This window comes from Lates calcarifer, unplaced genomic scaffold (assembly GCF_001640805.2).
Source record: "Lates calcarifer isolate ASB-BC8 unplaced genomic scaffold, TLL_Latcal_v3 _unitig_2513_quiver_1816, whole genome shotgun sequence".
Taxonomy (NCBI): Eukaryota; Metazoa; Chordata; class Actinopteri; family Centropomidae; genus Lates; species Lates calcarifer.
This window is the reverse complement of record NW_026116268.1, coordinates 976-15,067: the sequence shown is the minus strand read 5'-3', so window position 1 is coordinate 15,067 and position 14,092 is coordinate 976. Positions and strand designations below refer to the sequence as shown.

General features: G+C 41.7%; 1 protein-coding gene across 1 annotated transcript; it reads left to right on the top strand.

Annotated features, from left to right (window-relative positions):
• Positions 1–343: 343 nt before the first annotated feature.
• LOC108892928 (cyclin-dependent kinase 5 activator 2-like) lies at positions 344–13,854 on the top strand. The gene is given in 8 exon segments (XM_018690715.2): positions 344–497; positions 605–765; positions 1,252–1,317; positions 1,319–1,390; positions 1,733–4,454; positions 4,983–5,055; positions 5,277–5,292; positions 12,635–13,854. Coding segments are annotated over 5 exon segments (909 nt in total). The 3' UTR covers positions 2,189–4,454; positions 4,983–5,055; positions 5,277–5,292; positions 12,635–13,854.
• The last annotated feature ends 238 nt before the right edge of the window (positions 13,855–14,092 follow it).

The following is a 14,092-nucleotide window of genomic DNA, read 5'->3' as shown; positions in this document are numbered from 1 at the left end:
CAGACCTACTGACAGAGGTCCAGGTGCACTGTGGGTGATGTAGTGATGCAGTCTGGTCTGAAAACGATGAAATGCTCCTTTAATCAGTTTCAGCACCACGGACAGAGACTCTGCAGCAGCCCCCCCCCCTCCCGTCCATTCCTTCAGTCTGCGTCACAGAGAGACAGACAGGTGCGGACAGACAGACAGACAGGTGGAGCAGTGATGGAGCCGCAGTTTTTCTTTTCTTCATGCTTTTTAATCTTTGAGGTTTGATCGGACAGACGGACTCAGCTCTTCCTCCTCCTCCTCCTCCTCCATCGGTGCCGCAGAAAGGCTCGCGCCGCTCGGTCCAGTTGTCGTCATGGGAACGGTGTTGTCTCTATCTCCGGGCTCGCGGAAAGCCGCGGCTCGTGGGCCGGATAAGCTCGCGGAGCTCGCGGTACAGAAGCCGCTGGAGGCTCGCGAGGAGGATGAGGAGAAGGAAAAAGAAGAAGAAGAAGAAGAAGCGGCACCCGGTGCTGCTGCACGCGCTCAGTTGGAAGAAACGCCTGGTGGGCGCGAGCCAAGAGGAAGGGCGGGGAAGAAGGTGAAACCCGCGGTGTCCGATTCCGGGCACGTGCAGCGGGAGCAGCGGGAGCCCGCCACGACGGCCGCCACAGAGCGCTGAAAGTCGGGCAGACACGGCCTATCCCGGTACCTGTCCCCACCGTCCCGGATCATACCCAGAACCAGAAGCAAGGCAGGCCGGACCTGATCATCTCACCGCGGAGGGTTGTGGTTCAGGTCGGTGTGCGCGCGTATGAGCGCGTGCGTGCTTCATTTTCAATCGTATGTTTCTGGTCAGGAGTGAAATATGAATCAAATCCGAGGGTTTAAACACGTGACCACCAGGAATTGAACTGATCCGTTTCAAATGTATCCGCTGCCATCAGGTTCAGTTTATTCTGATCCAGATGTTTCCCACGGTTTTAAAGTCAAGCACGTGATCAGAAACAGAAACATTAAAGAAAATGTATTAAAAGTATGATCCGAGAAAATTCACACTATGCTTCATCTTTCAAATCATATTTATGGAACTGAACTTTCTTGCTGTGTTCAGATATTCTTCAAAATCACTTTTTACATGTATTAAGACTTTTGTTACATCTGGTGACGTGTATGCAAAATTCATTTCACAAAAAAGTTTTAATGAGTTTTAATTACAAACTTTCTGTCTCCTGTTTCCTTGTTTTCCTATTTCCTTGTCTCCTTGTTTCCTAACCTCTTCAGGCATCAACAGGCGAGCTACTTCGCTGTCTTTCTGATTTTCTTTGTCGTCGTTGTGTCAAACTCAACGGAGCTGTCGTCCAATCAGATCATCCTCTGGTTCAGAAACGTCGACCGAGCGCTTTTGGTTCAAGGCTGGCAGGTCAGTGTTTGATTTGATTGTTTGTTGTATTGACTCTCCGGTCCTTTACAACTAGTCCTTTACAAGTAGTCCTCAGTTCTTCACAACTAATTCTCAGTCCTCTACGGCCTAGTCTTGAGTCCTTTATAACTAGCCCCCAGACCTCTGTAACTAGTCCTAATCTTTGTGTCCTTTGTCTCTAGTACTATTCTTCTCTCACTAGCACTGATACTACCTTTGGTTCTGTCTCTGCACATTAAGTCCTCTTATTTCTGTTGTACTATTAGTTGTCCTTGGTCTGTAGTATCAGTACTGTAGTTTCTGTCCTTGTAATACTACTCATCCTCTCCTGTCCCCCCTTAGGACCAGTGCTTCATCAGTCCTGCCAGTCTAGTCTTTGTGTACCTGCTGTGCAGAGAGGCGGTGGACGAGGACACGTCTTCAGAGGAGGAGCTCCACGCCACCTTCCTCACCTGCCTCTACCTGGCCTATTCCTACCTGGGCAACGAGATCTCATACCCCCTGAAACCTTTCCTGGTGGAGTCCAGCCGCGATGCATTCTGGGAGAGAGCACTGGAGCTGATCGCCCACCTGAGTGCAGACATGCTGAGGATCAACGCTGATCCACATTTCTTCACCGAGGTGTTTCAGGACCTGAAGAACCAGGGAGGAGTGAGGGAGAGAGACAGGGAGGAGAAGCTGGAGAAATTAAAGGGAAAAGAAAGGGAGAGTGAGGAGGAGGAAGAGAAAATGAAGGAGGAGAAAGATGAGGACAAAGAGAACGATGAAGGAAACAGGATTGTGGACCTGGATCGTTAAGATAAGAAAACAGAAAAGAGAGAGAAAGGAGACCACAGTATTTGTTAATGAGACTCGCCCAGCAGCCATCGACCCGCTGAGGTCTGAATGTAAAGAGGCTGCACCTGCAGCTTTAACGCCATTACCATGGCGACTGATGTGCAGTCTGACCAACAGTCGGATGGATCGTGACCTTTGACCTGCTGCTGAAGAGAGACTGAGACGTGGACACTAGCTCACTTTAACTGCATGCTGTCGATCAAAACCAACAGTATCTCCTGATTGTACCATTGTGGATGTAGACCAGTTACCATGGCAACCTTACATATGATCTCGCCTTATTTGTTTTAGTTGCATAGCTGAAGAAAGCTTAACGTGTCCGTCATTGCTGCAGGAAGGTATTTATTTCTTTTTCACCTGGGGGGGGCGTGGTCAACAGAGACAGAAAACATCCAGACGCCCAGTCAGAGAAACGACTTCACCACCAACTGTCAGACTGTCAGGTCAGTTTAACATCACACAGGTGGGTGCAGGTCAGAGGTCAGAGGTCAAAGAAGTTCTGTTTCACTGTAACCTGAACTCTTATAATAATGGTTAATAATGGATAATCCATTACTAGAAATAACAGCAGCAGGTCTTACTCTTCAGTCACCACAGAGTTCACTCATTTGACACAAAATGTCTGCAGAGCGGCCATGATGGAGGCAGCAGGTCATGTGACCTATCGACCAGATGAAGGGAGTCTGATGTTTTCTGTCTCTGTTGTCTGAAGATTGAATGTAAAACCAGTCAGGTTGACTGATCTGTGCCAACTGTTTTTATATAGAAATCAAACCACCAACATAAACAACACGAGTCACCCGAGTCTCCGTGGCTTCTTATTTCCTCTTTTCATCCTGTCTCCTGCTGACTTCTGTCCTTTTCTATTCTGAATTCTTCTGTCCTTCAAACATAAACACTCAGTTCAGACCTGGACCTGGACCTAGGTCATGGTTTACAGGAATGTGTTTTCATGGCTTCAGCTTTAACGTCAGTCTGCGATTGGTTGTTTGTCTTTACAGTGACGTACAGTAACGTCAGGACCCGAGATTAAAAACAAGAAGCTGAATCTCATTGCTCCACTGGAACTCGTGGCTCCACTTGAAGCAGTGACTGCAGCACTAATCAACAAACTACCATTGTTAAAGTAAAACCACTGAGTTAACTGTGACAGACAGGAGCAGCACTGAGCGTGCTCAGACATTTAAATACTCCTTAATATTTAATGTCACAATTAAACAGAGTTGAGGCTGTAACACTAACTACAGCTGTGTGTGTGTGTGAGAGAGAGAGAGAGAGAGACTGCAGTGAGTCATCACTGCATCACTTTTTTGTGAATCGCAGACGGAGGTCACATGACTCAAGTCTGCTTGCTGCTGGTTGGTCTGAATTTGCTGCAGAGAGAGACGGAGGTGAAGAAGATGAAGAGATGAGAGAGAAGAGAAAGAGACAGATGAAGGTGAAGAGAGAGTGGTTCCTTCACTCTTCCTTTAAGGGATTTTATTTTCCAAACAGGAAGTGAAACGAATGGTGAGGATGATGAACTTTCAGGAAGTATTCCGACCCTCTGTGTTTATCACCTGCTGCTTCGCTGTTTACAAACCTCTGATCAACTGAACACTCTGCTCTGATCACTTCCTGCTGCAACAGGAACAACTTTATTTATACAACACGTTTACTAACAATATTACAAAGTATTTACTGAAAGAAAGAAAATCAAAAGAATGAGGATGAGACCAAAGAACATGAGCACAGAGGAAGAAGAAGAATCCACTAACTGAGATTAAATCAGAATAAAACCGTATAAGTTATGAGTGAATCTGTGCTGAGATGAGCCAGTCAGGTCAGTTACCTGTTTACTGTATCTACACCCTCAACCCCCACCTCCACGTTCACGTGGTGCCAGGAAATCAACAGGTTGAGATGCATAAAATAAAATAAATTATAAATAAATAAAAAATAAAATAACATAAAATAAAATAAATAAACAGTGGCCTCGTCGTTTCCTCCAGGAGTCGATCACAGATCAATAAGGCTACAAACATTTCAGCCGTAGGAAGATTTTGGTTTTTACAACTCATTGAATGCATCACAGCGCGACAGGTGCGTGACGTCAGGCGCCAAACGCGTTAATTGGTCGTAATAGGCGGCTTCCAGTTCAAAGTTCTGCGGTGGAACAGACTGAGTCCAGTAAGAACGAGGGGAAGGATGAAGAAGCCGGGTCCAGCTCTGCTCAGAGAACTCTCAGGTGAGTGCGCCACGTTAACGTCACGTCAGGTGTGTGAGCGCGTGTTTTTTAACTGTGTAACAGCAGAGACTCAGACTGAGCCTCTGTTAGCTTCATTAGCTCTGACTCTGATTCACCTGGAGAAAGTGATGATGGTAAAAACAGGCTGAGTGTTTCACCTGTGCACGTGCAGCAGCAGCAGCTTCAGGTGAACGTGGTTCAGCGGCTCCATGTTTCTGCTCTGACTCTGTGATAACGGACATCAGTTATTGATTGACTGATTGATTGATTTGGGGTTATGTTGCTGCTCTGACGTCGGTGTGATCATCTCCTGATGGTTTCCGGCGCTGTGGCTCGCGGCCTGTGAGCAGCGTTCACCTGCTGTAGATCAGCAGCTGATTGACAGACGAGGTTTTCACTCTGTTGTTCACAAACTCAGTTTGACTTTTCAAAGAGAAGAAATGAGCAAACTGTTTCTGCAGGACCAGGAAACATCAGAGGTTTGAGACCAGACTTACATTCATGTTGTTTTTTCTTTTTAATGAACAGAACTGGAAAAGAAAAGAGACTCTGGGACAAACTCGTCCAACTTCAGGAAGAACTTTGAACCTCACACAGGAAGGTAAGACACACCTGGAAGTTAGCTGTTAGTCACCAGTTAGCATAGCACTAGCATGAATGTCATTTGAAGTGGTCAGTGTGAGCACAGAGCTGTAATATTCAGTTCATTAGTCTGTATATAATCTCTCTAACAGCACAAAGAGAATTTAAAGGTGATGAAATGATCAAACTGTCATAGACTTCAGACTTTACTCACTAACTTTTCTCTTCTTTTTCCTCCAGGTAGATCTACGAACCAGTAAGTCTCATGTTTCTTTTTATTCTGTCTCTGTGTTGAAGGTGTCATGACTGTCTGTTTAAACAGCTTCAGGTGTTTGTGGTGTTGTGTCTTTGTTTGGCTACCGTTTTGTTACTGTTGTTTTCTGACATGTCTTTCCTCTGTCCAACATGGCCACCTGTTCATTTGTCTGTCTTCTTTCTCTTTGTCTTCTCTCTGTGAGGAACAGCTGAGCTGTTAACGGTGTTGGACAGATGTCCTCAACACAATCAGAGCATGTAGTGATCTTGTGTTGTTTGGACAGTGAGTTTATTCAGAGGACTGCAGAATGTTTGGAAGCTGTGGGAAAGATTCAGTTTGTCTTTGTGTGCAGTAAAGAAAAGACTGACTGTCTCTGTTAGTGATGGTGAGACCAGGAAGAATCAGGTGTTGGATCAGAGCTGGACTGATGTGGTTCAGAGTGTGAACAGACTGAGACAGGAGGGTTTTATCTTCACTGATCTGATGATGATGAAGGCAGGAATGTAAAGTGTTTGTGATGTTGTGTTAAAGTCAGAGTCTCTGTAATCAGCCTACTGACTGTGTGTTTATTGAAGCTGTGTTGTCGTGGCTACTGAGCTGTTACTGTTTTCTGTCTGATCAGCTTGGATCAAGATCTCTGCACTAACTTTTCCTTTCCAGGTGAATCTACAGTCAGTGAGTCTCATTTTCTTTTTAAACTATGTTGTGTTGTTGGAGGCTGCTGTGCTGCTCATCTGTCTCTCTGTTGTACCTCTGAACACTTCATCTAAACATTGCTGAGACTTAAACTCATGTTTGTTTTCTTCAGAAGGAATGAAAATGGAAAAATTCCTCACAGTATCTGTTGTAGTAATCCTGATGTTTAAATGTGTTTCAGATCATTCAGTCCTACTCTACACTTGTTGTTGTATTTAGACTTGTGTAATAAAACCTGAGCTTGTCTGTTTTACTGTAACTCTGAGTAGAAAACTCCTTGATGCATCATAACAATACATTTCCACCATGTTGTAATAGTTGATCATTTTCACTGTTTAGAACTAAAGTGTAGAAACCTGTGACTGAGGTTTTTAATCAGATGTGACCTTTTGATAGAAACGCTGTCAGCTAACATGATAATTAACATGAACTCCTGTTCCAGTGATAAACAGCAGCTGCACAAAGAGACATGAGCTGTGTCCAAAAACATCAGCTGACAGCTCGGGTTAGACTTAAAGCTCAGTGTTACTGTGATTAAAACGAACAGGCTGTTTACTGCTGCAAAAGTTAACGCACTGCTGTATTCACTTATTGTATCTGTAGCATAAAATTACAAACACAACAATGTGACATGTTGATCCAAAGCCCTCAGTCTGTTCCTGTCACTGATTCAATCTGAAACTCAGTCAAACACACAACTGTCTCAACAGTTTTCAGCTACAAATCATCAGGTTTGCGTCTTTGTTTGTTATTTTTTTTGTTATTTTTGGGCCATAGTGCCATCTCCTGTCTATCCCTCACTCTTTGTGTTGGCCATCGAGCCGATCTAACGATCTATCCATTTCCTCGTTCATCCAACATGAAGAAAGTTTGTCCCCTGTTCATCTGTCCCTGTAAACATCAGACTTTTAGATCTACAAAGAGCTGTTTCTATTTTAATTGTGCTGGGGGTTGTTGCTAATACTGATAACAGAATGAGTCTCAGTCAGTCCTGCTGTCCTCTGTCCTTTTGCATAAATTATCTGTATTGAACCTGTGTCGGCAGTAAGTTGTTTTTGTTTGGATCTGCTGAGCCAGTGATGGTGAAACCAGGAAGAATCAGGTGTTTGTGGTTCAGAGTCTGAACAGACTGTTTCAGGACTCTGGAGGGTCAGACAGGGTTTATGTTCAGTGAGGACAGATGGTTCACTGGTCTTTAAATCATTAGATATGAATCATGTGAGACAGGGAGGAGATCCAGTGTAAAGGATTTGATGGAGCTTCAGCTGCTGATGACAGGAATGTTTTAGTGATGTGGTGTAAATGAAGGTTGTATTAACAGTCAGTCTCATTAGGTCTATGGTCAGTTGTGTATTGAAGGTGTCTTTGCTGTAACAAAGCCTGAGCTCATCTTTCTCTTCATCTCTTGTTTGTCCATCTTTTTCCTGGCTGCCATCAGTCACAGCAGCACCTGTTTGTTTGATCTGTGTCTACAAACACTTTCTTTTTTTAATGGGTTTACTACTAATAAACTTTATTTATGTAGAGCTTCAAATCAGTTATAAAGTGTTTTACAGCAACAAACTGCCAGTGTTCTTATTTGTGCTGTGGTTTTTATATTGTTCCCGGATTCACCCATCCACGTTCCATTTTGTCTCTTTGTCTGTGTTCAAGGCTTTAGCTCTATGTACCAGCTAACATTGACATTCAGCCCATCAGAGTATTAAAGTCAGGCACATTGATAGTCAGGGTTTCTATGATTACTGTCTGTGTGATTGGTTTTAGACAGTGTAGTAGTTTTTCTCCTTGCTCAGCTCGTACTCTAAAGGTTGGGTAATGTCCAGATCACATCAGTTATCATTCATATTTGGTAAAAGCTTTTAATCTGAAGGTAGCTGCTTATTGTCATGGTTGATAAATGTGGTGTTTGCTGTGATTTATGCAGCGTAGTTTGTGTTGCAGGATAATTTAACTTTTGATGTGAAATTCTAAATTAATTATGAAGCCTCAGAAAAAGATGAGTCCTGTTTTCTCAGCATAGATGGATCAGTCCAGATAGTTGTCAGCATTGTCCTCAGGTCTCATTTTCTCTCCAGGTTTCCTTTCATCATTCACTGCTGCTGTTGACACATCTGCAAAGGAGCTGTTTCCTGTTTGAACATGTTTGTATGTGTTTGGTGAGATTTGGTCGTAGACCATTGACAAAGCAGATGACTTGACATGTTTTACTTTGATTTGTCAAAGTGCTTCATCAGACTCGTCTTCACTCTGTCCACACGTCAAGAAGTCGCTGTCGACACATTTGGCTGTTGACGTGGTCGACAGGACGTCTTAAGAAGTAGTTCTGAGACACCGTAACCTGGTAATGTCAGATTCAGATCTTAAGTTCTGTGTGCACATGTCCTGACAGAGTCAGTGATATTTGGACCAAACCTTTCCACATTTTTCTAATGTGGCTAATCAGAACCAGGATTCGATGAACCAGGACTTGTTAACACTACAGAGAACGAGGTCAAATGAGTCGACTCACATCATAAGAAGGCAAGGCTTTTCTCCTTCCCCTTCTTCTCTGTGTGAGAGGAAGTCCGCACTCAGTACAGTTGTTCAGTTCTTAGAGAAAGTAAAAAATTCCTAGTTTTACTACTCCACGTACAAGATCATGGACTCTACAGAGTTGTGCGCCATAGTTGTGCAGTTTCCAAAACCAGACAAGGATCCATCTGGTGTTGTGAATCAGCTGACTATGGTATGCTGTTATGATCTTAGTGTTTTAGGGACAGATTTGGTGATGTAGATCAAACTGTAGCTTTAAAATCACTCCAAACGTAGGTGACTCAGTCAGGACTTGTCCACACACAGAACTTAAGATCTGACTCTGACATTGCTGGGTTACAGTGTCTCTGAACTACTTCTGTAGACGAGCTGTTCAATCACCTCAGAAGTCAGATGTGTAGACAGAGACTTGTAGACTTGTAAACACTGTGTCGATGAATCTGTTTGAAACATTTGGGTGAATCTGGTTCAAACATTTCAGGTTGTTGCTTTGTCAGTGGTCTGTTGCCTCATTTTACCAAACACATACAGTAATGCTGAATAAGTTAATGGATCCTTTTACAGATCTACCAGCAGCAGTAAATGTTGTAAGGCCACCTGAAGAGAAATGACTCCTGGAGACAGTGAGGTGGGATTGTTTGTTGTGCAGCCAAACCAGGGTTAATGCAGAGACAGGAACGTGAGGGAGGCTACCTCTGTTGTATGACCGTCAACACAGCCTGAATACAGACAGTTTGTCTCTTTGTCTGTCTCTGTGTCTGTGGGGTGTTCAGGGTCAGGTAAACAGCCTAAATGGCTACATGAAGTCAGGTATCTTGACAGTCGGGGGTTTCTGTGATGATTTCTGGGGAAACTCTGTCCATCTGAGATTGTTTTGAGACAGCTGGTTAGGGCCCGAGCAACGAGTTGCGTGGGCCCAACGGGGCCATGCAACGAGTTGCAAGGACCCTCTTGTTTTCGTTCGGTTTATTATTATTATTATTATTATTATTTTTTTTCTTCTTTTTCCGCCTCTTTGATCGCCTTTTTGAGGGCCTTAAAATGCGTCAAAACTCCTGAAAATTTGCAGACGCGTCAGGCACGGCGAAAAATTTAAGAATTTAGGGGTCTTGAGCATGGGTGTGGCAAAATGGCCTCGGTAGCGCCACCTACATTTTTAACGGAACAGCCCCTCAAGCCCGTTGCGCCTAAAAATCTGAAAATCTGCACACATATGTAACATCCCATGACGCACCAAAAAGTCTCTTGGAGCCATATTCTAAACCCAACAGAAAGTATTTTTATTTTGACCGGAAGGTGAAAAAATTGTGTGTTTTTGGCCATTTCCAGGGGTCGCTTGAACGCGAACTAGTCCTAGACGCATTATCCGATTGACTTCAAAATTTGATAATTTGTTCTTAAGACATAGACGAAGTTAAATTGCAAAAGTTTCGGACTTTTCATTGAAGGGCATGGAAGTTATGGCCCCTCAAAGTTCGATCACTCGCCACAAAACAGGAAGTTGCTTTAAATTTGCTATATTTCGGCCATACTTTGTCCAAACTGCATCAAACTTTACAGGATTGTTAATGGTACCTATCTGCACACATCCATATGTCAATATTCATACAATTGTTGTAGCACCACCTATTTATAGCAGGAAATGACATATTTTATAGTGTGATGTCCAGTTTCTAGACGGGTGACCAGATTCACTTCAAATGTTGTCAGGACAGACTTAAGGATTTTTGGAAGACTGGCTCCGAAAATTGTGAGTTTGGGTCGAAGCGTGTGCCGGTTCTGGCCCGTCAAAGTTCAGAAACCCAACTTCCTGTTTGAAACCTCAGATTTTGGGGTAACTTCCTGTTGCGACTCTCTACTTTATCCTACAGATGGAGCCATTGTATTACTCTTTGATGGGTTTTTGGAAGGGGGTCTCTGTGTGTGTGTGTCTGTGTGTGTCTGAGGGGGGAGGGGAAGAGGAGTTGATTGTGTCTGTGAGAAGCTGCCACAGGGAGGTTACAGTCAATAGAGCCATGATCTGTCACAGATGATGAGCTCTGAATAATATTATCACAGAAAATAATTAGCATAAAAGCTTTTATTTAAAATTTTTACATCTGGGAAGTGTGAACTGTTACGCCAGCGTGTGCCCTGCGACCTGCGTTGACCCCGCGGTTGCCGGGGTCCCGCGGTCGCCGCTCCCCCGACGGACGCCGGGTGCGAGGGCCCGTTCAACGCTGCTCGCAGCTTTAATTAGTTTTGTCTTTGACCTTCATCTGTGATGAATGAATTAGAATGTTCAGCTGCTCCTGATGATAAATGTGCTGTTTGATGTGCACTGAACATAACTGATGGCTCTACATTTTCTCTTATTTAGGTTATAGTTGAGATAACCTTAATTAACTTGAGCATTTATTGTTTTCAATATTTCCATTTAACATTTAAAGTAACTCTGTTTAGTCCCTCGTTACTCCTCAGCTCTTAGATAATGGCCTGCTCATAAGTTATTTGTTCTAGATGAGTGGTTTAAATTATAGAGCATAACTATCTCTTAATTTGATGTAGACTGATAATTGACTGTTACTGCATTTGAATTTGGTTTTCTCCAGTTGTTGAGCCCACAGATGATGTTTTGTTATGAATACATTAAAACCTGAGTGATGTTGCCAAATAAAATTGAAATTCCTCTAAGTCAGTTGTTTTGCCTGGTTCCAGCATTCCATCGTCAGATGTTGGAGGTATATGGACAGGCTAGGTATAGATAGATTTGAGATCCTTTATATTCAGATAGTTGTACTTTTTTATTTTTTAATTTTTTTTTTTTATTCTGTCAAAATCATCACCATCCATAGTTTCCTATTAATTGTAACTTCAGCGTTAAGTGGATTTTGAGTTTAAACTCTGTCTTGTCTTTTTCTGCCAAGTTGAATTCCATCTTGAGTCTCTGAGTTCTAGTAATCCAGGTGGTCTAAAATTTCATACGCTTATGATTTTTAGTTTTTTCTTTGCTTTTTTTCTTTCTTTTTTTTTTTTTCTCGGCATGTAGGGAGGCCTCCCAGCAGGGGAATTTATCCCACCCCTGCAAAGCGTTAAGTCACTAGGGTACAGTATCATCAGTCGCTGATCTTCACTGCAGCAACAACTGACCCTGGGATATTTTGATCAGTTTCATACGTTCATTAGATTGTCCTCGGACCGGTTTATTGCGCAGTAGGCAGTTTAACAGGCAGCAGTGCGTCTGGATTCTCTGGGAGGGAGGAAGCCTGGCAGACAGAGACAACTCAGATGATTCTGAAACTGTTGATGGACACTCAGTTTGAGTATATTTAACTTATGAGGACATAAAAAAACTTAACTGATGTCTCTGGTGAACCAGGTTGACACCATATTTTACAGTTTGTTCCTATGGAGTTACTTCCTATCAACAATAGAAACATTATGCTGTGGGCTGAATTCAGAAGGTCTTAAGGTTAACAGGTGTTAACAGAGTGACAAATCCCATCTAGAACTGACAAAGTTGTGACGTACTCAAAGTATTATGCCAGTAGAAGCAGTTGTTGTCCAGATGATTAGAATCGATAAATCTGTAGGAATAAGTTGTTACTGTTTGCCTTGTTTGACTCTTTGACCTATCTTGGCATTGTTTCTGTTCAATCTCAGATGGACAGACATGGGGGGTGGGTTTATGTAGGGGCTAGTCAGAACAGTGCGATGGCATTGCTTTCCACTGCTGCAGCTGGTGTATTGCTGAAATGTCGGTTTCTTCTAGACTGGTGAGTAAAAACCTGTTAAAGCTAATATTGTCTATGTAATATCAGATTATTTTTCACACCAATCTGCAGTAAAACCTTTTTTTGTGTCCATTATAGTTTTTAGACCACCTCCCTATTCCTGTAATGACCCTCATTCTCAATGTGTACTAAAGAACACATACTTGTCTCTGATGTCCAACCAATGCAAAGGTCCACACTATGCGTTTACATATATATTGTACAGTGGTACGATTTTAATTTCTAAATACAAGGACTTGAGTTTATGCAGAATTAGGCTAATCCACTAGAACCCTGAGTCATTGTTAGTTGATAGATGACATGGAAATGAAAACATCTAATTGTACTTTTTGGATGAATAGTTGCAGGGTGCCATGAGGTGATGGAGGCTGCAGTAGGTTCAGCAGATTGTTGTGCAGCCAGATCAATTGGGGTGCGATGCTGTGGCCCAGAGAAGTTGTGTCCTGGATGTCTCTGAAGGACAGGAAGTCCGAGCTGTACCATTCCCCTTTTGATGTTGATGATGCCTTGATGTCACAGTTCACCGATTTAAGATAAGTTACTTTTTCCAAATATATTATTTACTTCTGTTTGGTCCTTTTTTGGTTTTCTGATGCTAATTGATTTACTGATACTAATTGATTATTATTGTCTGTCTTTGTTTGAGTCAGATGTCCAAACTGAAGGAGGATTGACTGTGGCTTGACCTGAGCTGATGCCTTGCCAACCAAAGGATGCAGATGCCTGCTCAGCCCTCCGGTGCCATCAGATGCGACAGTGCTGCAGCACCTGGTCCCTCCTACCTCCATGGGCTCGGATTTATATTATGTTATTCTTAGTGTATTCTGTTTTATTATATATTATTTATGATGTACATGAGAAATAAAACTTTTAAAAAATTGAAAAATTCCAATGAAAACTTTAAAAACCCAAATATTTAAAAACTTAAACACAAAAACTTAAATGTATTTGAAAATTAAAAAGCAACAGCTCCACAAAAACAAAACAAAATTTTAAAAACAAAAACCTAAAAAAGCCAAACACCTAAAACAAAAACAAAAATGTCTGACATAAAACAACAGCCTAAAAAAACAAACCTTGGAAAACCAAATAGGAAGTTAGAAACCAAAACTCCAAAAACTCAAAATTTAAATAAAGGCAAAAACTCAAAGCCACACTTGACATTGCAAACATTTAAAAACATAAAAACCCACAAACGTAAAACCCAAAACTCAAAAACAAATATTTAAAAAAAACTAATCCCAAAAACCCATAAACATAAAACCTCAAATTTAAAGACTTAAAAACCTAATACTTAAAAAAAAAAAAAATCAAAACATTAAACATATTGTAAAAAAATTAAAAACATCAAAAATCTAACCCTCTAAAGAAGTCAATGAAAAACTAAAATCTTAAACACAAAATGCAAAAACAAGTTACGTACTTTTTAGTATTTTATTTCTCATGTATTTCTGTTTTCTATTTCATTTTTATAGACCATAGATTCTTACATCTATAATCTGTATTCTCATGAATGATGTGTGTTCCTGTGTTTGAAGTAAAATCATTGTTTATATCTTAAGTTGGTTGTTTTTCTGGTCTTATTTTTCCTTCTTTAAAGTTTCATGAGGAACTGGTAATGTTGCTAATGGTCCAGAAAGATTCCCTTATAAAGCTAAACAGAAACTTTAAACCTGAAATTTAAGCCAACAACTGTAAAACGTATTTATCTGAACAAAAAAGGTAAAGCCTAAAACTTTACAACTAAAAACATAAAACCTGTTCCTTTTAAAACCTTGAATCTTTAAGTTTAAAGTAAA